At 44.4% G+C, this 26,353-nt stretch overlaps 1 protein-coding gene across 7 annotated transcripts in view; it reads right to left on the reverse strand.

Moving 5' to 3' along the window:
• prex1 (phosphatidylinositol-3,4,5-trisphosphate-dependent Rac exchange factor 1) overlaps positions 1-26,353 on the reverse strand; it is a 275,267-nt gene that overhangs the window by 187,587 nt on the left and 61,327 nt on the right. For all 7 annotated transcript variants that reach the window (XM_034173311.1, XM_034173310.1, XM_034173315.1 and 4 more), the window contains exons 2-3: positions 24,145-24,210; positions 23,846-23,968 (exon numbers count right to left, since the gene is read on the reverse strand). In XM_034173311.1, the coding sequence (XP_034029202.1) occupies positions 23,846-23,968; positions 24,145-24,210 (189 nt within the window). The remainder of the gene's footprint in view (positions 1-23,845; positions 23,969-24,144; positions 24,211-26,353) is intronic.

Below are 26,353 nucleotides of genomic sequence, written 5' to 3' on the forward strand. Positions count from 1 at the left end.
TGATAGTGAGCACTTCTCCTTTGCTGAGATAATCCATCCCACCTCACAGGTGTGCCATACCAAGATGCTGATTAGACACCATGATTAGTGCACAGTTGTGCCTTAGACTGCCCACAATAAAAGGCCACTCTGAAAGGTGCAGTTTTGTTTTATTGGGGGGGGATACCAGTCAGTATCTGGTGTGACCACCATTTGCCTCATGCAGTGCAACACATCTCCTTCGCATCATCCGTGAAGAGAACACCTCGCCAACGTGCCAAACGCCAGCGAATGTGAGCATTTGCCCACTGAAGTCGGTTACGACGACAAACTGGAGTCAGGTCGAGACCTCGATGAGGACGACGAGCATGCAGATGAGCTTCCTTGAGACGGTTTCTGACAGTTTGTGCAGAAATTCTTTGGTTATGCAAACCGATTGTTTCAGCAGCTGTCCGAGTGGCTGGTCTCAGACGATCTTGGAGGTGAACATGCTGGATGTGGAGGTCCTGGGCTGGTGTGGTTACACGTGGTATGCGGTTGTGAGGCTGGTTGGATGTACTGCCAAATTCTCTGAAACGACTTTGGAGACGGCTTATGGTAGAGAAATGAACATTCAATACACGAGCAACAGCTCTGGTTGACATTCCTGCTGTCAGCATGCCAACTGCACGCTCCCTCAAATCTTGCGACATCTGTGGCATTGTGCTGTGTGATAAAACTGCACCTTTCAGAGTGGCCTTTTATTGTGGGCAGTCTAAGGCACAACTGTGCACTAATCATGGTGTCTAATCAGCATCTTGGTATGGCACACCTGTGAGGTGGGATGGATTATCTCAGCAAAGGAGAAGTGCTCACTATCACAGATTTAGACTGGTTTGTGAACAATATTTGAGGGAAATGGTGATATTGTGTATGTGGAAAAAGTTTTAGATCTTTGAGTTCATCTCATACAAAATGGGAGCAAAACCAAAAGTGTTGCGTTTATATTTTTGTTGAGTATATATAGCCAAAAGACAGAGCAAATGTTTAATGCACCTTATTTTATTTTTTAATATAAGTTTCAATAATCTTATATGTGCCCCAGGTTTCAACTACTTTGGGTTTTAATTTGGGATAGTTTCCATTCCAGACAAAACCACCGACAATTATTCTCATAATGGTTGGAATCAGTGGTTCCTAAACCTGTTCTGCATCCTCCAAGAGTCACTAAACCAACCACCTCTACTGGTGGTTGGCTCTCACTGCGGTATTGTATCACTTCCTGTTCCGGAGCACAGCGGTGTTTTGCTGCATCTGTTAGCTGTTTAATCTGCGCAGTTAGACTGATCTAGATAACTAGATAATGATTTGTTTCACAGTGTAATCTTCATGTGCCTTAACTAAAGCACTCCCTCTGCTGAATCACCTCTAAATTCTTTACACATTATTCACTTTGTGTGTTTTTAGGAATCCGCTTGCTTAGCGCAGCTACTTGCTCTTAGCTGATTTAGCATGGCAGCTTCTCCTGTCTGTCCCGCACTTCTCTGCTCTGGCAGAACCAGGCTCTTCCCTGAGCCTGGTTCTGCTGGAGGTTTCTTCCTGTTAAAAGGGAGTTTTTCCTTCCCACTGTCGCCAAGTGCTTGCTCACAGGGGGTCTTTTTGACCGTTGGGGTTTTTACGTGGTTGTTGTGTGGCCTTGCCTTGTTGTGTGGGCCGCCAGAAGAGGAGGTACTGCTGGCCCACCAACAGAGGGCGCCCTGTCTGGAGTGCGGGCTCCAGGCACCAGAGGGCGCAGCCGCCTCACAGGAGCAGCCAGGGTGACAGCTGTCACGCATCACCTGCAACAGCTGTTACCAATCACCTGATCAGCAGGGGTACATCAGCAGGACGACGTCTCCACCTCTTTGCCGAGATATCGCTCTACCTAGAAGGTAACGTTCTCAGCTGACTGTGGGATCTTTCGACAGTAACCTTTTGTGACTTTGTGCATTGTATAGCAGACTCTTTTTCCAACGAGAGGTGGAGGTAGTTTTCCTGCCGTGTGGATTGCTGGGTGCAAACGCGCCCACATTTAATTGTTTTTTTGTTCCTCGCCAGCAGTACCAGGTCCGACACGCGGAGGCAGTGGCCACCTGGGAGTTCGGGACTTGGCGGCTCCAGTATTCCCGGGGTCTGGTGGCGGAGGAAATCGTGTGGTTCCGGTTCTACTCTGGACAGACGTCTTCTATCTTCGAGCCTGCCCACATGACACCTTTTGTGATTTGGCTTTTTGTCTATTGTTATAATCTGTTGTATTTGTTGTGCCCATTCACAACAGTAAAGTGTTGTTATTTGACTTCCTCCATTGTCCGTTCATTTGCGCCCCCTGTTGTGGGTCCGTGTACCTACACTTTCTCAACAGGATATCTCGGCCAACGTCATGGACCCCGAGGGGCGTCAACCGGCCGTTGAACGGCCAATGGAAGAGCAGGGCGCACAGGCGTCTGCAGGAGGAATGATCGGTGAGTTGCAGCGAATCCTCACCGCTTTTACGGCTCGGCTGGATCTGATGACCGAGCAGAACGTCCTCCTTAACCGCAGGGTGGAGGCTCTCGCCGCGCAGGTGGAAGCGCGCCCTCAGGGCGCTGCTGCGGCTCCCCCTCCTGTCGATCCTGTGCGCAATAGTGACGTTCCACAGGTCGTTCAACGACCCCTCCCACCTTCCCCTGAAGCATACATAAGCCCTCCAGAACCGTACGGGGGTTGTGTGGAGACATGCGCGGACTTTCTTATGCAGTGTTCGCTCGTCTTCGCACAACGTCCCGTCATGTACACGACTGATGCTAGTAAGATAGCTTATGTGATTAATCTGCTTCGCGGCGAGGCACGCGCTTGGGCTACAGCGCTCTGGGAGCAAAAGTCACGGCTCCTTCTGACATATGATGGGTTTGTGAGGGAGTTCAGAACAGTGTTCGATCACCCAAATAGAGGAGAGACCGCTTCAGCCGTGCTGCTGTCAATGAGACAGGGGCGCCGGAGCGCAGCTGCTTATGCAGTCGACTTCCGCATCGCGGCTGCGAGGTCCGGCTGGAATAGCACTGCCCTCCGCGCCGCCTTCGTAAACAGACTATCGTTGGTCCTGAAGGAGCACCTGGTGGCCAAGGATGAACCGCGGGATTTAGACGGGCTTATTGATCTCGTTATACAATTAGACAATCGGTTAGAAGAACGCCGTCGGGAACGAGACGAAGGGCGTGGCCGGGCACGTGCCGTCCCTCTCCCTTCCGGTTCCGACCGAGTTCCGCCCTCCCCACGCTCCACGGCCTCTACGCTCCGTGTGGTGACAGCTCCCCCTGCTGACGAAGCTATGGACACGAGCAAGGCCACATTTAGGGCACCAGATAGACAGAGGAGACTGGCCCGCGGAGCGTGCTTTGTTTGTGGCTCAATAGAGCATCAAGTGAGGGACTGCCCCGAGCGGTTAAACACCAACGCCCGCCCCTAGACACTGGGTTAGGGGTGGGCCAAAACATTCACGTGGGACATACCCATATTGCCACACGACTCCCAGTGACAATCCTTTATGAGGATTTAACCCTGAAGGCCCCAGCACTGGTGGACACGGGCTCTGAAGGGAATCTGTTAGACAGCAGATGGGCCAGGGAGATAGGGCTCCCTCTGGTGGCGCTTACCTCGCCTGTGCAGGTGCGGGCACTAGATGGCTCCCTACTCCCTCTAATCACACATAAGACACCACCAGTAACTCTGGTGGTGTCAGGAAATCACCGGGAGGAGATCGAGTTTTTTGTGACTCCTGCCACCTCCCGTGTGATTCTAGGGTTCCCCTGGATGTTAAAACACAATCCCCGGATCGATTGGCCGTCCGGGGTAGTGGTTCAGTGGAGCGAGACCTGCCATCGGGCATGTTTAGGTTCCTTGGTTCCTCCCGGTTCCCAGGCTAAGGAGGAGGTCAGAGTCCCGCCCAATCTAGGGACGGTGCCAGTGGAGTACCATGACCTTGCGGATGTGTTCAGTAAGGATCTGGCACTCACCCTTCCCCCCCACCGTCCGTACGATTGTGCCATTGATTTGGTTTCAGGCGTTGAGTTCCCGTCCAGCAGGCTGTACAACCTCTCACGACCTGAGCGCGAATCAATGGAGACCTACATCCGGGACTCTTTAGCCGCCGGGTTGATCCGGAATTCCACCTCCCTGATGGGTGCAGGTTTCTTTTTTGTGGGTAAAAAAGACGGCGGACTTCGTCCATGCATTGATTATAGGGGGCTGAATGAAATCACGGTTCGTAATCGATACCCGTTGCCCCTGTTGGATTCAGTGTTCACGCCCCTGCATGGAGCCCAAATATTCACTAAGCTAGATCTTAGAAATGCGTATCACCTGGTTCGGATCCGGAAGGGAGACGAGTGGAAGACGGCATTTAACACCCCGTTAGGTCACTTTGAGTACCTGGTCATGCCGTTCGGCCTCACAAACGCCCCCGCGACGTTCCAAGCATTAGTTAATGATGTCTTGCGGGATTTCCTGCACCGATTCGTCTTCGTATATCTAGACGATATACTCATCTTTTCTGCGGATCCTGAGACTCATGTCCGGCATGTACGTCAGGTCCTGCAGCGGTTGTTAGAGAACCGGCTGTTTGTGAAGGGCGAGAAGTGTGAGTTTCACCGCACATCTTTGTCCTTCCTGGGGTTTATCATCTCCCCCAACTCCGTCGCTCCTGATCCGGCCAAGGTTGCGGCGGTGAGAGACTGGCCCCAACCCACTAGCCGTAGGAAGCTGCAACAGTTCCTCGGCTTTGCAAATTTCTACAGGAATTTCTACAGGAGGTTCATTAAGGGCTACAGTCAGGTAGTTAGCCCCCTGACAGCCCTGACCTCACCAAAAGTCCCCTTCACCTGGTCGGATCGTTGCAATGCCGCGTTCAAGGAGTTGAAACGGCGCTTCTCGTCTGCACCCGTTCTGGTGCAGCCCGATCCTAGTCGCCAGTTAGTGGTTGAAGTGGACGCCTCGGACTCAGGGATAGGAGCTGTGCTTTCCCAGAGCGGGAGGACCAATAAGGTCCTTCACCCATGTGCCTATTTTTCCCGCAGGTTGACCCCGGCCGAACGGAACTATGACGTCGGCAATCGAGAACTCCTTGCGGTGAAAGAGGCTCTTGAAGGGCTGCAGTCCTGGACTTCTGTCACGGCTCCAAGCTCTCCTGTCATCCAGGGGTGCGAAGAACCGTGGCAGTTGTCCGGCAGCGCTTCTGGTGGGCGTCCCTAGAGGCCGACGTCCGGGATTATATCCAGGCCTGCACCACCTGCGCCAGGGGCAAGGCTGACCATCGCAGGGCATTAGGACTACTCCAGCCTCTGCCTGTGCCTCATCGCCCCTGGTCCCACATCGGCCTGGATTTTGTCACGGGCCTCCCATCGTCCCAGGGTAACACCACCATCCTCACGATAGTGGACCGATTCTCCAAGGCGGCCCACTTCGTGGCCCTCCCGAAGTTCCCAACAGCCCAGGAGACAGCGGACCTCCTGGTCCACCACGTCGTCCGGCTGCATGGGATTCCAACAGACATCGTCTCCGATCACGGTCCCCAGTTCTCCTCGCAAGTCTGGAGGAGCTTCTGCCGGGAACTGGGGGCCACGGTGAGTCTCTCGTCCGGGTACCACCCTCAGACCAACGGGCAAGCAGAACAGGTAGACCAGGAGGTGGAACAGGCCTTGCGCTGCGTGACTGCCGCGCACCCGGCGGCCTGGAGTACCCATTTGGCCTGGATCGAGTATGCCCATAACAGCCAGGTGTCTTCAGCCACCGGCCTCTCCCCTTTTGAGGTGTGTCTGGGGTATCAGCCCCCGTTGTTTCCGGTGGTTGAGGGAGAGGTCGGTGTGCCCTCGGTCCAGGCCCACCTATGGAAGTGCCGTCGGGTGTGGCGTGCCGCCCGTTCTGCTTTGCTAAAGGCCCGGACAAGGGCAAAAGCCCATGCAGACCTTCGGCGGACCCCGGCCCCTGCGTATCGGCCAGGGCAGGAGGTGTGGTTATCCACAAAGGACATTCCCCTCAAAGTGGACTCCCCCAAGCTACAGGACCGTTACATCGGCCCCTTCAAGATCCTTAAGGTCATCAGTCCAGCCGCAGTGAGGCTTCAGCTTCGGGCCTCACTGCGGATCCATCCTGTGTTTCATGTGTCCCGAATTAACCCGCAACACACCTCACCCCTCTGTACTCCGGGTCCGGCGCCCGAAGAACGCTCCTGGGTGAAGAGGAGCTTCATCCTGGACCCGGCCCTCCTGGCCGATTTCTACCGCCGCCACCCGGACAAGCCTGGTCGGGCGCCAGGAGGTGCCCGTTGAGGGGGGGGTCCTGTTGTGTGGGCCGCCAGAAGAGGAGGTACTGCTGGCCCACCACCAGAGGGCGCCCTGTCTGGAGTGCAGGCTCCAGGCACCAGAGGGCGCAGCCGCCTCACAGGAGCAGCCAGGGTGACAGCTATCACGCATCACCTGCAACAGCTGTTACCAATCACCAGATCAGCAGGGGTACATCAGCAGGATGACGTCTCCACCTCTTTGCCGAGATATCGCTCTACCTGGAAGGTAACGTTCTCAGCTGACTGTGGGATCTTTTGACAGTAACCTTTTGTGACTTTGTGCATTGTATAGCAGACTCTTTTTCCAACGAGAGGTGGAGGTAGTTTTCCTGCCGTGTGGATTGCTGGGTGCAAACGCGCCCACATTTAATTGTTTTTTTGTTCCTCACCAGCAGTACCAGGTCCGACACGCGGAGGCAGTGGCCACCTGGGAGTTCGGGACTTGGCGGCTCCAGTATTCCCGGGGTCTGGTGGCGGAGGAAATCGTGTGGTTCCGGTTCTACTCTGGACAGACGTCTTCTATCTTCGAGCCTGCCCACACGACACCTTTTGTGATTTGGCTTTTTGTCTATTGTTATAATCTGTTGTATTTGTTGTGCCCATTCACAACAGTAAAGTGTTGTTATTTGACTTCCTCCATTGTCCGTTCATTTGCGCCCCCTGTTGTGGGTCCGTGTACCTACACTTTCCCAACATGCCTTACAATATAAAGCGCCTAGAGGCAACTGTTTGTTGTGATTTGGCGCTATATAAATAAAATTGATTGAACTGATTGAATTGATTGATGGGTGTGAAATGTTTAGTTATTCCTCGGCCTCCTTTAGCAGTAATGGTACTTGTAATAAGTGTAGCTTATTCGTAGCTTTGGAGGCCAGGCTGGGCGAATTGGAGACTCAGCTCCGCACCTCGGAAAATCCTACAGCTAGCCAGGCCCCTGTAGTTGGTGCGGACCAAGGTAGCTAAGCCGCCGTTAACTGCCCCCCAGCAGATCCCGAGCAGCTGGGAAAGCAGGCCGGCTGGGTGACTGTGAGGAGGAAGTGTAGTCCTAAACACAAGCCCCCTGTACATCACCAACCCATTCACATCTCTAACCGTTTTTCCCCACTCGGCGACACACCCGCCGAGGATCAAACTCTGGTTATTGGTGACACTGTTTTGAGAAATGTGAAGTTAGCGACACCAGCAACCATAGTCAATTGTCTTCCAGGAGCCAGAGCAGGCAACATTGAAGGAAATTTGAAACTGCTGGCTAAGGCTAAGCATAAATTCGGTAAGACTGTAATTCACGTCGGCAGTAATGACACCCGGTTACGCCAATCGGAGGTCACTAAAATTAACACTGAATCGGTGTGTAATTTTGCAAAAACAATGTCGGACTCTGTAGTTTTCTCTGGGCCCCTCCCCAATTGGACCGGGAATGACATGTTTAGCCGCATGTTCTCCTTGAATTGCTGTCTGTCTGAGTGGTGTCCAAAAAATGAGGTGGGCTTCATAGATAATTGGCAAAGCTTCTGGGGAAAACCTGGTCTTGTTAGGAGAGACGGCATCCATCCCACTTTGGATGGAGCAGCTCTCATTTCTAGAAATCTGGCCAATTTTATTAAACCCTCCAAAACGTGACTACCCAGGGTTGGGACCAGGAAGCAGAGTTGTAGTCTTAAGCCCCGTTTACACATAGACAGTAAACTCTCCCGGAAGTGTCCCGGAAGAGATTTTGCCCCCTCCGGGCCATTTTAGGGATCAAACGCCATAGTTAACGCTGGCGCACGGGGCGTGGTTTGGTTCCGGCTTCACCGGGAATCGCCGAAAAAATTATTCAACATGTCGAATAATTCCGGGAGCGCTCCCGGAGAAGTGGCCTGACGACGGAGACAACGTGAACAACGGTATTTAATACTTTTTAACTGCTGTGTCATCCCGCCCCTTCCTGTAGTGCCGCAGTTTACACCGCCATAATTGGCAGCCGGCGTTGTATCCCTAACCAATGGCGTGTAAAATGGCGATAGAGCCCACATCAGCATCCTCAAAGGCATTTTAACCGGCGACAGAGGCAGGCAAAACGGCGGCACTAGCGGACAGTACGCTGTTCTAAATGCCACCTCCCGGTTAACGGCGTTCCAAATGGCCGATAGGCGGCGGTCAGTATAAAAACGCTAGCGCACTGCATGCAAGTCTCTCACTCGTGGCCAGCTCCAGATATTTTTGCAGAGAAGCTCCAGTATACCTCCTAAAATAAAATTGGCAGCAGCAAGGACTTACCAAGAGGTCTGGTTCAGAAGCAGAGGGTAGCCCTGTGGTGGAAACGAGCAACACGTTGAGGAGGGGAAAAGGAGAGAAAAGAAAAGACTGCGAGATGAGCTCCCTGTCACTCCCTCCCCCTGCACTGACAGCTGCTTCAGCCTATTATATTCTGGGAGCAGTGCCTATAAGCAAAAGTTCCTGGAGTAATGCAGGATTTGCCTGGATAAATCCAGCGGTACACAGGGCATTATAGGCGGCAGCAGAACACCGCCGTTCTCACGCGCGTCTTAACCTGCGATTGTAAAGGATAGAACTGAGTATTAACCCCCGTTGCCTGACGTGTGCCAGATGCTACGGCGTCAAAACTCCACTTTATTCAGCGGATTTAGCTGCGTTTTATCTGCGTATTTGCGGCTAGTACGGCGCTCAAAACGCCGGCGAAATGCTCTGCCCCTTTCCACCGCGAAAACAGCCGGAACTACCGTGAACTTCAGTCTACGTACTACCCGCGGACAAAACCGTCTATGTGTAACCTGGGCTTTACACACCTCTCTGCAGCTTCTCTCCCCCTGCCATCCCCTCATTACCCCATCCCCATAGAGACGGGGGTTTTTCTGTAATTATTGTATGGCTTTTGCCTTTCAATGTGGAGCACCTTGGGGCGACTGTTGTTGTGATTTGGCGCTATATAAATAAAACTGGTTTGATTTGATTTTGATTTAAAGTCCACTAAACTGGGTCTTCTTCTTCTTGCATATGTGTAAAGCTGATCCAACAATGTTGGCCAGCTGTTGAAGCCATCTCTCCATATTGTCATCTATGGCTGTAAGGTCGTGATGGGTGAGGAAGGGTGAAGGATCTTACAATCACTGAGTATGTGAGCCGCGGTCTGGGCTTCTGCGCCGAACTCGCACGAAGCTGATGGTTTCAGCCCCCATTGATGCATATCTGCACCAGAATGACCCACTCCAGCTCTGAGATGGTTTAAGGTTACCCACAGGCTACGGGGAAGGTCGATAGTGTTAGGGGGCTACTATTAACTGGGCAGGGTGATAGTTTTGAGCCCACTCTTTGTTCCAGGCCTCTATGATTTCATAGTTGCGGCTATGGAGAGTTGCTGATTGGCAATAGAAGGGGTGACGTGATTTCAGGCGTTGAGAGCCAAGGCTTTGAGGATCTGGGATGAGGCTGTGTAAAGGATGTTCTTCATTTGCTCAAGCCTGCTGGGATATTTTATATGATGCACATTCCCTTCCCCAGTTTGGCTGGAACAATTCCTGCAAGAACTAGAAGGAGATGTGTGGGGGTGAGCTTAAGGCAGCCAGTTATGATCCGCAGTGTGTCGTTCAGCGACACATCCAGCTTGGTGGTGTGGACACTTCGGCTCCAAACAGGTGCAGCATACTCTGCAATGCTAAAAACGGTTGCAAGAATGGCAGTACGAAGAAGTGTCGCATTTGCACACCAAGATGATTGCTCCAGGTACTGAATAAGATTATTACAGGTGGACACTTTCCCACATAGATCTTCAATATGATGTTTGTAAGTCAATTGCCGATTGGTACATGTCAATAACCTCCTTGTGGTGTACCAAAGAGTCTCATCTTTGGGCGAATATTGACATTTCGAGTGAAAGCAAAGCAAAACTGGGTGCAACTTGCTAATATGTAAATAAAACAATAGGTCATTTGACACCACCTATTCTATGTGGCATGGGTATGGTGTAAATATATGAATTCCCGAATCCTCAGCAATCAAGTCAAGGGATCATGCACTAGTGGTACTGCGGCACCACAATAACCACACAACAGAACTGTCTTAGGTCCTGGGTGGTTGCCATCCAGGGTCCAAGAACCAGTCCATCACCACCTCTCAAAAGTAACCACTAATCTGCTACAGGGGTTACATATCTACATATCTTCTTCTAAAATATATTGGTATAACTCATATTGATATACTAGCCAACCCTAATTTGTATACAAGGTGAGCCAAAAAAAACCTGAACCCATAAAAACTGTAATAAATCCTACAACGGTCCAGCAAATTTGAAGGACTTAAACTTCAGTCTGTGTACTATCATTTCCCAAATTTTCAGTTTACTTGGTCGCTTTGCAAAAAACTCATGTTCTTTCAAAATTAGGCTCCAATGGTTGGGAGAGTTGCAGTCTTACACACCTCTCTGCAGCTTCTCTCCCCCTGCCATCCCCTCATTACCCCATCCCCGTAGAGACGGTGCCTGCTCCCAGACCACCAATAACCAGCAAAAATCTATTTAAGCATAAAAATTCAAAAAGAAAAAATAATATACATTACAATACAGTTAAATGTGGTCTATTAAACATTAGATCTCTCTCTTCTAAGTCCCTGTCAGTAAATGATATAATAATTGATCAACATATTGATTTATTCTGCCTTACAGAAACCTGGTTACAGCAGGATGAATATGTTAGTTTAAATGAGTCAACACCCCCGAGTCACACTAACTGTCAGAATGCTCGTAACACGGGCTGAGGTGGAGGATTAGCAGCAATCTTCCATTCCAGGTTATTAATTAATCAAAAACCCAGACAGAGCTGTAACTCATTTGAAAGCTTGACTCTTAGTCTTGTCCATCCAAATTGGAAGTCCCAAAAACCAGTTTTTTAGCAGAGTAGCTACCTAAACTCTGTGAGTGAGATAGATTATCTCGTCAACAGTTTTATATCCTCTTTGAGGACAACTTTGGATGCTGTAGCTCCTCTGAAAAAGAGAACCTTAAATCAGAAGTGCCTGACTCCGTGGTATAACTCACAAACTCGCAGCTTAAAGCAGATAACCCATAAGTTGGAGAGGAAATGGCGTCTCACTAATTTAGAAGATCTTCACTTAGCCTGGAAAAAGAGTCTGTTGCTCTATAAAAAAAAAGCCCTCCGTAAAGCTAGGACATCTTACTACTCATCACTAATTGAAGAAAATAAGAACAACCCCAGGTTTCTTTTCAGCACTGTAGCCAGGCTGACAAAGAGTCAGAGCTCTATTGAGCCGAGTATTCCTTTAACTTTGACTAGTAATGACTTCATGACTTTCTTTGCTAATAAAATTTTAACTATTAGAGAAAAAACTACTCATAACCATCCCAAAGACATATTGTTTGGCTGCTTTCAGTGATGCCGGTATTTGGTTAGACTCTTTCTCTCCGAGTTACTTTCATTAGTTACTTCCTCCAAACCATCAACATGTCTATTAGACCCCATTCCTACCAGGCTGCTCAAGGATCAATCTTAAATATGATCAATCTATCTTTATTAGTTGGCTATGTACCACAGGCTTTTAAGGTGGCAGTAATTAAACCATTACTTAAAAAGCCATCACTTGACCCAGCTATCTTAGCTAATTATAGGCCAATCTCCAACCTTCCTTTTCTCTCAAAAATTCTTGAAAGTGTAGTTGTAAAACAGCTAACTGATCATCTGCAGAGGAATGGTCTATTTGAAGAGTTTCAGTCAGGGTTTAGAATTCATCATAGTACAGAAACAGCATTAGTGAAGGTTACAAATGATCTTCTTATGGCCTCAGACAGTGGACTCATCTCTGTACTTGTTCTGTTAGACCTTAGTGCTGCTTTTGATACTGTTGACCATAAAATTTTATTACAGAGATTAGAGCATGCTATAGGTATTAAAGGCACTGTGCTGCAATGGTTTGAATCATATTTATCTAATAGATTACAATTTGTTCATGTAAATGGGGAATCTTCTTCACAGACTAAGGTTAATTATGGAGTTCCACAAGGTTCTGTGCTAGGACCAATTTTATTCACTTTATACATGCTTCCCTTAGGCAGTATTATTAGACGACATTGCTTAAATTTTCATTGTTACGCAGATGATACCCAGCTTTATTTATCCATGAAGCCAGAGGACATACACCAATTAGCTAAACTGCAGGATTGTCTTACAGACATAAAGACATGGATGACCTCTAATTTCCTACTCTTAAACTCAGATAAAACTGAAGTTATTGTACTTGGCCCCACAAATCTTAGAAACATGGTGTCTAACCAGATCCTTACTCTGGATGGCAGTACCCTGACCTCTAGTAATACTGTGAGAAATCTTGGAGTCATTTTTGATCAGGATATGTCATTCAATGCGCATATTAAACAAATATGTAGGACTGCTTTTTTGCATTTGCGCAATATCTCTAAAATTAGAAAGGTCTTGTCTCAGAGTGATGCTGAAAAACTAATTCATGCATTTATTTCCTCTAGGCTGGACTATTGTAATTCATTATTATCAGGTTGTCCTAAAATTTCCCTGAAAAGCCTTCAGTTAATTCAAAATGCTGCAGCTAGAGTACTGACAGGGACTAGAAGGAGAGAGCATATTTCACCTATATTGGCCTCTCCTCATTGGCTTCCTGTTAATTCTAGAATAGAATTTAAAATTCTTCTTCTTACTTATAAGGTTTTGAATAATCAGGTCCCATCTTATCTTAGGGACCTCATAGTACCATATCACTCCAATAGAGCGCTTCGCTCTCAGACTGCAGGCTTACTTGTAGTTCCTAGAGTTTGTAAGAGTAGAATGGGAGGCAGAGCCTTCAGCTTTCAGGCTCCTCTCCTGTGGAACCAGCTCCCAATTCAGATCAGGGAGACAGACATCCTCTCTACTTTTAAGATTAGGCTTAAAACTTTCCTTTTTGCTAAAGCTTATAGTTAGGGCTGGATCAGGTGACCCTGAACCATCCCTTAGTTATGCTGCTATAGACGTAGACTGCTGGGGAGTTCCCATGATGCACTGCGTGTTTCTTTCTCTTTTTGCTCTGTATGCACCACTCTGCATTTAATCATTAATGATTGATCTCTGCTCCCCTCCACAGCATGTCTTTTTCCTGGTTCTCTCCCCTCAGCCCCAACCAGTCCCAGCAGAAGACTGCCCCTCTCTGAGCCTGGTTCTGCTGGAGGTTTCTTCCTGTTAAAAGGGAGTTTTTCCTTCCCACTGTCGCCAAGTGCTTGCTCACAGGGGGTCGTTTTGACCGTTGGGGTTTTTCCGTAATGATTGTATGGCCTTGCCTTACAATATAAAGCGCCTTGGGGCAAGTGTTTGTTGTGATTTGATTTGATTTGATTTGAGATGTTGGGATGTTGGGAAAGATGATTGGAACAATAATCTTCCCCAACATGTCTTGGTCAACCAAGGAAAAGACATTTTGCCTGGAGGCCTATTTCACCAACAAATCAAACCATTTGGAGCATTTTTTATTTTTTTTTTTTTGGATCATCCTATACATTATTTTAAAAGCCTCCAGGTGCTCTGGCCTCCTCCCACATCCAAAGACATTCATGTTAGGTGAATCGGAAACTTTGAATCTGCTGGGGTCCTCAAAAAGGCAAGTGCATGTTGGATCATCCAAATATGAACAATAGTGTTTCTTAAAGTGAGGATCTGGACAAATATGACCAATAAGGTATGAGGACACAAACACATCACAACACCATGACACAGACCAGAGGAACCTATTCATCTACTACCTATTCATCTACATCTGGAGACAAGAAGGATATAACTCACAGGATTGCTGATCATGGAAAAGTAGAACTGAGAACATTTAAATACACAGACCACAATGTACTGGACTTGGAGCACGATATAGACCCGGACAATAATTTCTTCTCAAATATCAATGACAGTTGTTGCTATTATACAGATGAACAGTTTAATCGGATCATTAAAACGGATAACAAATTATCAATAATCCATTTCAACAGCAGAAGTCTATATGCAAACTTTAACAACATTAAAGAATATTTAAGTCAGTTTAAAAAAATATTTAACATAATTGCTATATCAGAAACATGGATCAATGAAGATAAAGGAATGGATTTTGAACTGGATGGATATGAATTTAATTGTGTAAACAGAAAGAATAAGAGTGGAGGAGGAGTGGCTGTGTATGTGGATAAGAACATGGATTATAAAATAGTAGACAATATGACAACTGTGATTGATAACTTATTAGAATGTATAACTATTGAAATATGTGAAGAAAAAAGCAAAAATGTATTAGTCAGCTGTATATATAGAGCACCAGGATCTAGTATTGAAACATTCACTGACTGTATGGGAAAAATGTTCTCAAAAACTAATCAAAAAACTGTGTTCATTTGTGGTGACTTAAATATTGATCTGCTCAATCCAAATAAGCATAAAATAACAGATGAATTTATCAGTATAATGTACAGTATGAGTTTATATCCAAAAATCACCAGGCCAAGCAGAATTACATCCCATAGTGCCACCTTAATTGATAATATATTCAGCAATGATATTGAGAATAACACTGTGAGTGGATTATTAATCAATGACATTAGTGATCATCTACCAGTTTTCATCGTTTATAATAGAAACCATCGGCGGAATCAGCCAGAGGAGAAAATAAAATACAGGCGAGTGCGGACAGAGGAAAACATGAACACACTAAAGAAGGATTTACAGGAGCAAAACTGGGAAAAGGTATACAGTGAAAGTGATGTTGATAGTGCATATGAAACTTTTTTACAAATATTTACATCATTATATGATAAAAATTGTCCAATTAAACAAGACTACAGAAAACAAAAAATCCAAGCTCGACCATGGATGACGAAAGGGTTACGAAATGCATGTAATAAGAAAAATACACTGTATAGAGAATTCATAAAACTAAAGACTAAAGAGGCAGAAAATAGATATAAGAAATACAAAAATAGATTAACTAATATTATACGGGTATGTAGGAAGGAATATTATAGTAACATATTATATAATAACAAAAACAATATTAAAGGAATATGGGATATATTAAATAGCATTATCAAAAATGGTAATAAAAAACAGAGTTACCCTCAGTATTTCATTGATAATAATGTCAAGAAGGAAAATAAGGATGAGGTAGTCAACGGTTTTAATAATTTTTTTGTAAATATTGGACCAAGCTTGGCAGAAAAAATTCCCGATTCCCAACCTGAGGATTGGGATAATAATCTCATAGAAAGAAATCCTTGTTCAATGTTCCTCACAGCAGTGGATGGAAATGAAATTATAGACATTGTGAATAATTGTAAATATAAAACATCTACCGATTTAAATTAAATTGATATGGTGGTGGTAAAACAGGTCATTGAATGGATTGTAGAACCATTAACATACATCTGTAACTTATCATTTCAAACCGGTAAATTTCCCAATCAAATGAAAATAGCTAAGGTTGTGCCGCTGTATAAGACTGGGGATAGACACCACTTCACAAATTATAGACCTGTTTCTTTGCTTCCACAATTTTCCAAATTATTAGAAAAGTTATTCAATAATAGATTAGACAAATTCATAAATAAACATAAATTACTTACTGATAGTCAATATGGATTCAGAGCACATAGTTCAACATCACTTGCATTAATAGAATCAGTTGAGGAGATTACAAACGCCATAGACCACAAATTACATTCAGTTGGAATATTTATAGACCTTAAAAAGGCTTTTGATACAATTAATCATGACATATTAATCAATAAACTTGAACAGTATGGGATTAGGGGGTTGGTGTTGCACTGGGTGAGAAGCTACTTAAGTAACAGAAAACAGTTTGTGAAGTTGGGGGAATATACATCATCATGCTTGGACAATGCTTGTGGCGTCCCACAGGGGTCAGTATTGGGTCCAAAACTGTTTCTAATTTATATAAATGATATTGTCAATGTTTCCAAAATATTAAAATTAGTATTATTTGCAGATGACACAAGCATTTTTTGTTCAGGGGGGGATTTGCAGGAGTTACTGAGGAGGATCAGTATAGAAATGGGAAAATTGAAAATATGGTTTGACAGAAATAAATTATCATTAAACTTAAGTAAAACAAAATACATGTTATTTGGCTATTGTAATACAGACATACAGGTTCAGTTACAAGTCGAGGGGGTAGATATTGAAAGGGTACATGAAAATAAGTTTCTGGGGGTGATAATAGATGATAAGATAAACTGGAAGACTCATATAAAACATATACAAAGTAAACTGTCAAGAAGCATTTCAGTTCTAAACAAAGCGAAACATATTCTGGACCACAACTCACTCCGCATTCTTTACTGCTCACTGGTTTTACCATATTTACAGTACTGTGCAGAGGTATGGGGTAATACTTATAAAGGTACAACACAATCACTATCAGTAATGCAGAAAAGAGCTATAAGAATTATTCATAATACTGGCTATAGAGATCATACAAATCCACTATTTTTACAATCCAAATTCTTAAAATTCACAGACTTGGTTCATTTTCAAACAGTACAAATTGTGTATAAAGCAATAAACAATTTACTTCCAGCAAATATTAAAAATATGTTTTTTAACAGATCAGGGGATTACAGTCTGAGGGGGAAATTTAATTTAAAGTATCAGTGGGCACGAACAACATTAAAAGGTTTCTGTATTTCTGTCTGTGGGGTGAGGATGTGGAACAGATTGGGAGTGGGGCTCAAGCAATGTCCAAGCATGAACCAGTTCAAACAGCGGTACAAAAATATGGTTTTTTTCTGGGTATAGGGAGGAGGAAGGGTAATGAGGGTTAGGGTGTTTTTGTTTTTTGCTTCGGCTTGTAAATATATAGTATTTTGTATGTAAGTAGGTATGTGTAGGTGTATATTTATGTTTGTGTATATATATATATGTGTATATGTATATGTGTATGTATGTTGATGTGTATATGTATGTGTATGTGTATATATATGTATATATATATATATTGATATCGGTTTAGGTGTGTAGGAATTTATGTGTATATGTGGCAAAGGGTATTACTGGTTGTGGGGAAGAAGGGGTAGGGATAAATAAGCTGATGCTTCACCCTACCCCTTTTCGGACATGTTGGGTACACAGTAGGAACTTTTTTGTTGTTGTCTTTACTGATCTATCTTGTAATTGTTGTTGTATCAAATGTTCGAAATAAACAGTTTTCATTCATTTTCATTCATTCATTCATTCATTCATTCATTCATTCATTCATTCATTCATTCAGATAAACATGTTACATGACCAAAATGTCATATACTCTTCTTCACCATGTAATTGATGCTCCTCACCTGCATCTCCTTATGCAACTGCTCCCTTGACGCCAAGCTATTGCAGCGGTACTCAAGGATCCTGTGAAAAGACCTAGTACTAAAGCCATCTAGTCACTACCTTAGCTCACTGGTCAGCATTGTTGAAAACAAACTGGCTGCTGAAGCATTATGTCCCCTCACGACATATGCTGTCAACATGAAGGCTCAAGTCAATTCAGCCAGCTTATAACGCGCCAAATCACATCAAAAGTTGCCTCAAGGCGCCTCACACAGAACAGTTCAAAATAAAATTTAAAATAAGTGAGTAAATAAAAAATTCTAATACAGAATTAAAAACACAAGTGAAAGAATAAAACAGATAAAAAAAACAGCTATTCATAAGAAAGAGAATTAAAATATATTTTAAGTCTTGACTTAAAAATGTTCACGGACTCTGACTGCCTCACGGTCGCACGGAGAGTGTTTCACAGAGCGGGTGCACGATAAGAAAAAGCTCTTTGACCGCCTGACTTCTTCACCCTGGGAACACATCCTGCGACTGCAAAACCCAGGCCGGCATGTAGGGTTTCACCAAATCAGCCAGATAAGAAGGCAGCAGTCCATGAACAACTTTATAAGTTAATAACAAGACCTTAAAATCTGCTCTTAAAGAGACAGGAAACCAGTGCAAAGATGCCAGAATGGGTGTAATATGTTCAAACCTTCTGCTTCATGTCAAAACTCTGGCAGCAGCGTTCTGAACCAGCTGAAGACCCCTAATGCTGGACTGCAGTAACCCTGAAAATAGGACATTACAATAATCCAATCTATTAGAAACAAAAGCATGAATCAGGATCTCAGCTTCAGCCATAGACAGGATGGGACAGATCCTCACTATATTTTGCAGATGGAAAAAAGCAGTCCTGGTAATATCCCTAATATGGAGGTCAAAGGACAGCGTGGGATCAAAACTTACCCCAACGTTCCTCACTTTGTCTGTATGATGTATGACACATGAACCCAGGCTGAACGCCAGCTGGTCAAATTGATGCCAATCTTTCACTGGATCAAGGACCATCATTTCAGTCTTTTCAGAGTTTAAATGTAGGAAGTCTCACTGATACAACATAGTCCTCCAGAGATTTTTAGCATGTACAACTGAGTATCATGAGCATAACAATGAAAAGCAATCCCAAAAATGCCACAGTATATGCACAACAGGTGCTACATAAAGGGACAAAAGCAGGGAGCCTAAAACGGAACCCTGTGGAACTCCGAATCTCATGTCGCTAAGGTTAGAGGTCGTGTTATTATACAAAACACATTGAGAAGACTGGACAGGTATGACATAAACCACGCAAGGGTACTTCCAGTAATCCCAAAACGATTCTCCAACCTATCAAGCAAAATATGATGATCCATGGTATCAAACGCAGCAGGCAGCCGATCTGCTCTGTGTCAACCTGATCCCGTCAGATCTCAGAAGCTAAGCAGTGCGGGACCTGCTTAGTACTTGGATGGGAGACCTCTATGGAACACCAGCAGCTGTGTGTGTTTCTCCAGGTAACACTGGAGTTGCGGCAGGAAGGGCATCTGGTGTAAAACTTGTGCCAAATATCAATGCGGATCTGGTTGTATCCACTGTAGTGACCCCGAACACAAAACGAGAGCAGCCGACTGGACAACAACAACAACAACAACATGATATCAAACGCAGCACATTGTTTGCCTGGTGGGTTGCCGTCCAAGACCCAAGGCAGTTCCAGCGCATGCTCCCAACAGCTAATCCAACAGCTTGGAGCTAATCCAACAGTGTTGCACTGGTAAGAAACAGCTATACCCAAAAAGGGTATATGAAACTAATGTTCCACCATGGAGTCCACACAGAGGACCTGCAGCACTGCTAAAAACACAGACAGAAACTGCTTTTCCCTTATTAGTCTGTAAATGCATCCCAAACACACCCATAACGTAAACTACTCACCTCCAGTATCAAATGTCAACCACATATTGATCTTGAGGTATCACATACACAGGGATTAAAACTCAAACGTTTCACAAACTGACAAGGAAACAAACAGTGCTGCTTAAATAATCGCTGCCTCATCTGGAGTTTTGTTTTTCTTCCCATCAAAATCTGACTAATTATTGTTGCCATTCATATTTGCCTCCCAGTAACTTGTAAATCCAACAACCGCTGCATTAGGTTTAGAAAGATACCCAAACAGCATGAATAACCGACTGCAGTAACTAGATTTTTGAAATTATAATCCTTCTAAAGCGTCACAGCCAGCAGCTCTGGTCATTTCAATCGAACTCTAAAAGCCGTGCACTGGTATTGCATTCACACAGACGCCCACCAAATCTTGGCAACATCTGACTTCATTAAATAGAGACAAATATTCTCATTTTTCTTCCCAAATTGTGAGTGGCAGACAGTCTTGCGGGTCAATGCAGAAGGTTAATCAAATCTCAGTCATGGCGTTGACCTCTGCTCGAGGTCAAGCACTGCGGCTGCAGGGCACCAGACGAGACCAACTGATTGGCTGGGAGGTGTCAGTGTTGAATTAGACAGGGGTCAAGGGTTGCAGAGAGACGTGTAACGTATAGGTCATAACAAAGGAAGTATCTGTGGGAAACTCAATACCTTCTGCAGAACATAATGACACACATTATCACACACAAGCAGACACAACAAAGTCTTCCTAGTTACTCCATGTGCATGCTTTAAAAATATATAAATCCACTATGATTTACAGACAGTCTGCATAATACAGCCTCTAATTTTAAAGTGTTTTTTTTAAACACAGGCAAATGGTATAATTAATGGAACTGCTATAAAATGTTAGTGTGTTCATAATATTACTGCCAAGTTGAAAGATACTCATTAAAGCGTATACCGCCACCAAGGGCCTAATTTTGAACAGTTAAAAAAAAAAAAAAAAATACTATTTATGGGCTGTGACCACTTATGTAGCTCTACCTCCAAAATTTATATTCAAGGCCAGACCCCACTTCAGGTTTCATGAAACATTGGTTCATTATATTTTTCTTTGCAGCCAAGACTGGTCACAGAAATTGGTCAATCAATTATGTGTTTGATATAATTGGCAACTACCTTAATAATCAGTTACTGACTAAGAAAAATGGCCAACTTTGACTTGTACCACCTTGAGCGACGACTTACACTTTTTTCCCGTTTAATCCTAGTATTTTGGTGTTGGACAGCTTATGGGACAAAACAGTTGATTTTAAGTCATTAATATTTAATTGAAGCAAAACTGTAAAAGGCCTTTTTTTACCATTTGAGGTAATAATTTAAGTATTTAAACTGAAAATGAATCAACAGATTAATTACCATTAGAAATAACAATTTTGTTCACCCCAGTACTGTATGAACCACATAATACATACATTGAAACAGGTAGAACAGGTAGCTGAGATGGTTAAGACGTTGAGTTGCCATTATGTAGACCAGGGTTTGATCCCTGGTCAGGCTTCCTGTCTGTGTCCTTCACGTACTTTATCTGCATCGTCTCAGTCCATCCAGCTGTAAATGGGTACCAGTCTTGGCTGGGGCAGTGAGTTGTGCTGGTTTGGCTTCCCTAACAAGGGGAGTCCCAGACCCACAGTCGCTTCACGCTACAAAATTTGGAGATGATCACCGATACAAACTGGCCTCAGGGCCTATATTGGACCAACTATAATCAACAAGAGTCATCAGGACATGATATATCCCCCGGCCCCCACAAACCAAAGGGTCGGGAATCACCCAAGTACACCCTTATGCTAAATATGAATAAAATTGGTCAACTGGTTCTTGAGATATTGTGCTAACACAGGTGGCAACGACAATATCTTGAATAGCTCACCGTCACCATGAAATTGACCGCAAGGTCACCATAATCGAATAGTGTCAGGAGATCACCAAAGTACACCCTTACGCTAAATATAAATGAAACTGATGAATTGGTTCTTGAGATATCGCGCTAACAAGCGAACACAGATGGAAGGACAGACGGAAAAGCTGGTCGCTATATCCCACCGTACTTCATAATGGAGGGGGGGATGAAAACTCACCACACGTGTCCTGACACAGTGTGTAAGTTACTATATTTTTATGACAGAGTTCACATGAACTACCGTAAACAGTGTATTTCTCTTACAGCTTTTACCTTATAAACATATGAAGCCAACAGAGCTGCAACTGACAGGCGAGGACAATCTGCAGCAGCAACCACCCAACTACAGCCAACAATCCAAGTCCACGCTTCCAAAGAACCTTCCAGGCGCGGATCACCCTGACCAATCATCTCTGTACACACAGACCTCAACCTAAACTCCAGGATGGTTAGTTGGTCCTCAGTGATTCCACCCAATTAAGAAGGTAAATGATTATCATATACCTATAAATGATACGGCAATATGATTGGATAAAACACTAAAGAATAAATAGCAATACACCCTTTTCGCGGAGGGGTAATATTTTTCATACCACCCGAGTAATCAGCCAATCCGGACAGCGGAGCGGCGCCACGACAAACAGGCGGGGTCAGAGGAACTGTGAAATACTGGTGAGTCACTATTAATAATTTCTTAGTACGTGTCCAACCTCGTAGGTTGATCGTTAAAATTAAATCCGTTAGTTCTGAAAGCCATCATAATTATTTATAGGAAAATGTTCTATTTTTTTCGACTAAGGTTTGAACTTTGAGTGTTTACACAGGAGAGAAAAGTGAGAAAATGTTAATGCCTGTTTGAAAAAAAGTGTATAAAGTGTGTAGTGAGGGGTTTTACAGCCTTAAAACATGTATAATAATTGTAAAAAAATAAGGCTGACTACTTCACGGACTTCGCCTATCGCAGGTTATTTTTAGAACATAACTCCGGCGATAAACAAGGGACCACTGTATATGATAAAATCGTTATCAAGTTGTTCATCAATGAATATGGCTTTTTACACCCTGAAGAAAACCATACACCCTGAGGCCAAAGGCAGAACAACTTGATAACTGATAATATTGTGACACAGGAGATAAGTGGTACATTTTGCTGTCGCTAGACTCAATAGCTAAATTTGCTGTAGTGATATTTTACCTTGTGTCTACTCATGATCTTACCAAAAACTGATATGTTGTACATCCTGTGGGAACAAAAGCCTGGTTCTTGCACTAGCAGAGAGGCTGATATGAACTGAGGTAAAAAGAAAACATAAGATCAAGCCTGATGTTGAAATATTACTTTCAAACTGATCTAAATCCAAGCACCTCCGGTGTCTCCATTATCCACCCGTGTGACCTCTGTACCTCCCGGTGTGACCGCGCAGCAATGGAAAACCCATCTTCGACTCCACAATCAATTCTCTGCGCTGACACTAGGCCCTGCGGACTGAACGACCGTGACGCCGCACACATGTGAGAAGGTGCATCTCCACAACCGGATTCAACACCTGTTCACATCTGTGACACCAACCTGCTAACGAGCAGAACATCTGATAGGACAGAACCAAATGTCCAGTTTTGGCTTTAATATTCGACTGAAGCTGCAGTTTTACTGAGATGAGGATTGGGGACAAAAAAGTAAACAAATAAATAAAACAGGACATCTAAAACTGAAACTCAACACTGCGTCATTGCAAAGGTGATATGCACCTGATTGATAGAGGAAAACTGAATGCTGAGGTATCTAAAAAAGAGTTGAGACAGAGAGAGAGAGAGAGAGAGAGAGAGAGAGAGATGAAGACCAGCAGCAGCATTGTCCCTTCTGCGGAGTGACACACCAGCTCTTCCGTCCCAGACACAGACCCGTCTTTGTTTGCTCCCTGAGGCTAAATGAGTTCAAACGGAGGGGAGCGGTGGATGGAGAGGTCACAGAGCAGAGAGGAATCAGTGGATGAACGGGTGGAAGGACAGAGGGAAGGAGGTGTGGAGACGTGCAGAGACTGATGGAAAAAGAGGGAGTGAAGACAGAAGAGAAAAAGAAAAACAGCTAAAGGATGGAGGTAGTCCATCATAGTGTGTGTTTGTAAAGGAATGGGAGGGGTGTGCATGTGAGGAAGACTGAATTAAGAAGTAGTTTCCCAGCAGGCTTTGCACGCTTTCCCTGCATCTGTGGTTACGGGTAAGCCATGAAAGGAGTTTGTGTGCAGGAGTTTTTTTTTCATGCATGCATGCAACAGGAATATACGCCTGTATATTCCCGCGTGTGTGCGTATGCGTGCGTGTGTCACTTACAAAATCAAGAAACACGTAGCCCAGAGCGTGCTGAGGCTGAGGTTCTGGCTGCAGACGGGCCTCCACAGCCCGCAGCACGTCTACGTGCAGCTCCAGGATGTCCTCGATATTTGAAAAGAGAATCTATAAAGAGGTTGGAGGTGAAAACGGTGGACAAGAGATAAAGAGAGAAGATGGAAAACAATAAGTGAACAACAGAAAGACAGAAAAGGAAACAAACACTTTACCTGAGGGCTCAGATTTGAATCTGAATCTCTTTTTATTTGGTAGTCTCAGAATTTACACAAAGTAGCACTGACCTTAACGTTTTCGGGTGAGAGACACTGTTGGTCATCTGCAGTTTGTCGGATTCTGTGCAAAAATGCCTGGAGAGGAAACAGAAACAGCAGTTTTAAATAAACATGATGTTCTAGAGGATGTGTTTTTTTTTTTTTTTTTTTAGCTAAAACAAAAAAGCTACTCTAAGGAAATAACAGCTAATCTAAATTGGAAGAAGGATGCAGGACATGGTCAGATCATACTGAATTACAGCTGGAGAGTGATTGCGTTGATTCAGTTTGATTCAGATCAAGATAAAGATCTGCACTGGTTCTCAGTGAAAGAGATAAGGGCCAACAATGCACGTATTTTTGAGCATGTATATGCAAATGAAGGTCTTCACTTTTTTAAAGAGCATTTCAAAAGCATGTCCCCTTGCAGGACTGAAGCAGAATGTAAAGCAAATAAAATGATGATCAGCACCTTCAAATCTTAGCTCCTGATCCTCTATTGGAAAAGGGTGGATTGTCCCCTCTGGGTGAAGGGAAAGTTATTACCCCGGGTGTAGTAGTACAAGTATCTCAGGATCTTGTCATGAGTGGTGGTAAGATGGAGCGTGAAGTTGACAAAGGGATTGCTGTACTGCAACCGTTGTGGTGAAGAAAGAGATGAGATTTCAGATTTTAAGGTTCTGGTACTAACCTATAAAATTGTTCACAGACTGGCACCTCCCTACTTAGCTGAACTAATTAAACCCTACGTACCGGCCCAGGCTTTGTGTTGTCAGGGTGCAGGACTACTTTGTGTCCCTAGGGTGAATAAAAAGTCTGTGGGTCATAGAGTTTTCTCTTATCGTGCCCCTGTTCTGTGGAATGACCTCCCTGCATCAATAAAACAGTCAGATTCTGTGGAGACCTTCAAGTCCAGACTTAAGACGCACTTATTTTCTCTTTCGTATGGCTAGCATATTGGCATAGTATGTTACTATGCTTTTTATCCTTTTAAATTCATTTTATTAGGAAATGGAGCGGGAAATAAATTAAATGAATGAAAATGATCCAGAAGGCGAGACTCTCGTTTTACCAGTTGATTCATGCTTCTATCCAAACCTACAGTCTAGAGCTATGGGTGACCCGAAAGAGCAAGGTTCAAGATGTTTGAAAATTTCTGCAAAGAATTTTGACATATTTTAATAATCCCTCACATGTTCATGATTGTAGACTGTTATCTTCTGAGATATGTGTCCATAAAAGCGATTTCTTGTCGACTTGAGAATGAATATTCTTTCACTACACATGAGTACATCATCTTTCAGTTGCACGAGTAAAAATAAAAGGTAAAAGTATAGCAGTGTTCAGACAGCCACGTGCACGCATGCACACACACACGCAGTGATGCACATCTTGGTGACAGATGTATGTCACTTGATTTGCTATCCTTTAGACGTATCTGTCCACTCAGGAATGAGATACTGTTTGTCTTCTGACACTGTCTGTGCACTCAGCTGCACAACACCAGCCAAAATAAAAGGCTGCAGCGTCTGCACGCCGCTCCTCCCGAGACATCCATAATAAGCTCGTGTCAGTTTAAGCTTCGTCTGCACGCATAATTGCCTGACAGTCAAAACCCTGACACGGGGGGGGGGGGGCTCATAATCGTCTGCAGCACCAGACGCAGCCCTGTCAGCTGAGGGATTTTAAAGGGGTCACACTGTACACCTTGACAGCAATTTAATATACATCACCAGTTATCTTAAAAACCATATGTACATCTTCAACCGCTTATCCGGGATCAGGTCGCGGGTTATCTTAAAAACATATTTAAATTTAGATTTTAAATTTAACAACCACTTTCTGTTCCTTTAGTTTTAAATGGGAAGGAGGTGCACGTGCCGTCATTGCTCCCATTGCCACAGTTTCATAATGTGTCACAGATATCAAAGCCAAAACGAAAACCACTACCACTAAATCCACCACGCCACTGAACCGCCTTTGGTCCTCCTGAATGACAGTCATCCAGGGAGACAAATGGTCTATCACCACCTCTCAAAAGTAAATCAAATCAAATCAATTTTATTTATAGGTATAGGTAGCTCAGTGGGAGAGCAGTTGAACTGCCAATATGTAGACCTGTGTTCGATTCTCGGCCATGGTCCTTGATCAAGACACTTTTGCATTGCTCCAAGCCATCCAGCTGTAAGCAAGAACCAGTCACAGCTGAAGATGTAACCTGTGATTTACTCTGTCTGTG

Source organism: Thalassophryne amazonica, chromosome 6 (genome assembly GCF_902500255.1).
Source record: "Thalassophryne amazonica chromosome 6, fThaAma1.1, whole genome shotgun sequence".
NCBI lineage: Eukaryota > Metazoa > Chordata > Actinopteri > Batrachoidiformes > Batrachoididae > Thalassophryne > Thalassophryne amazonica.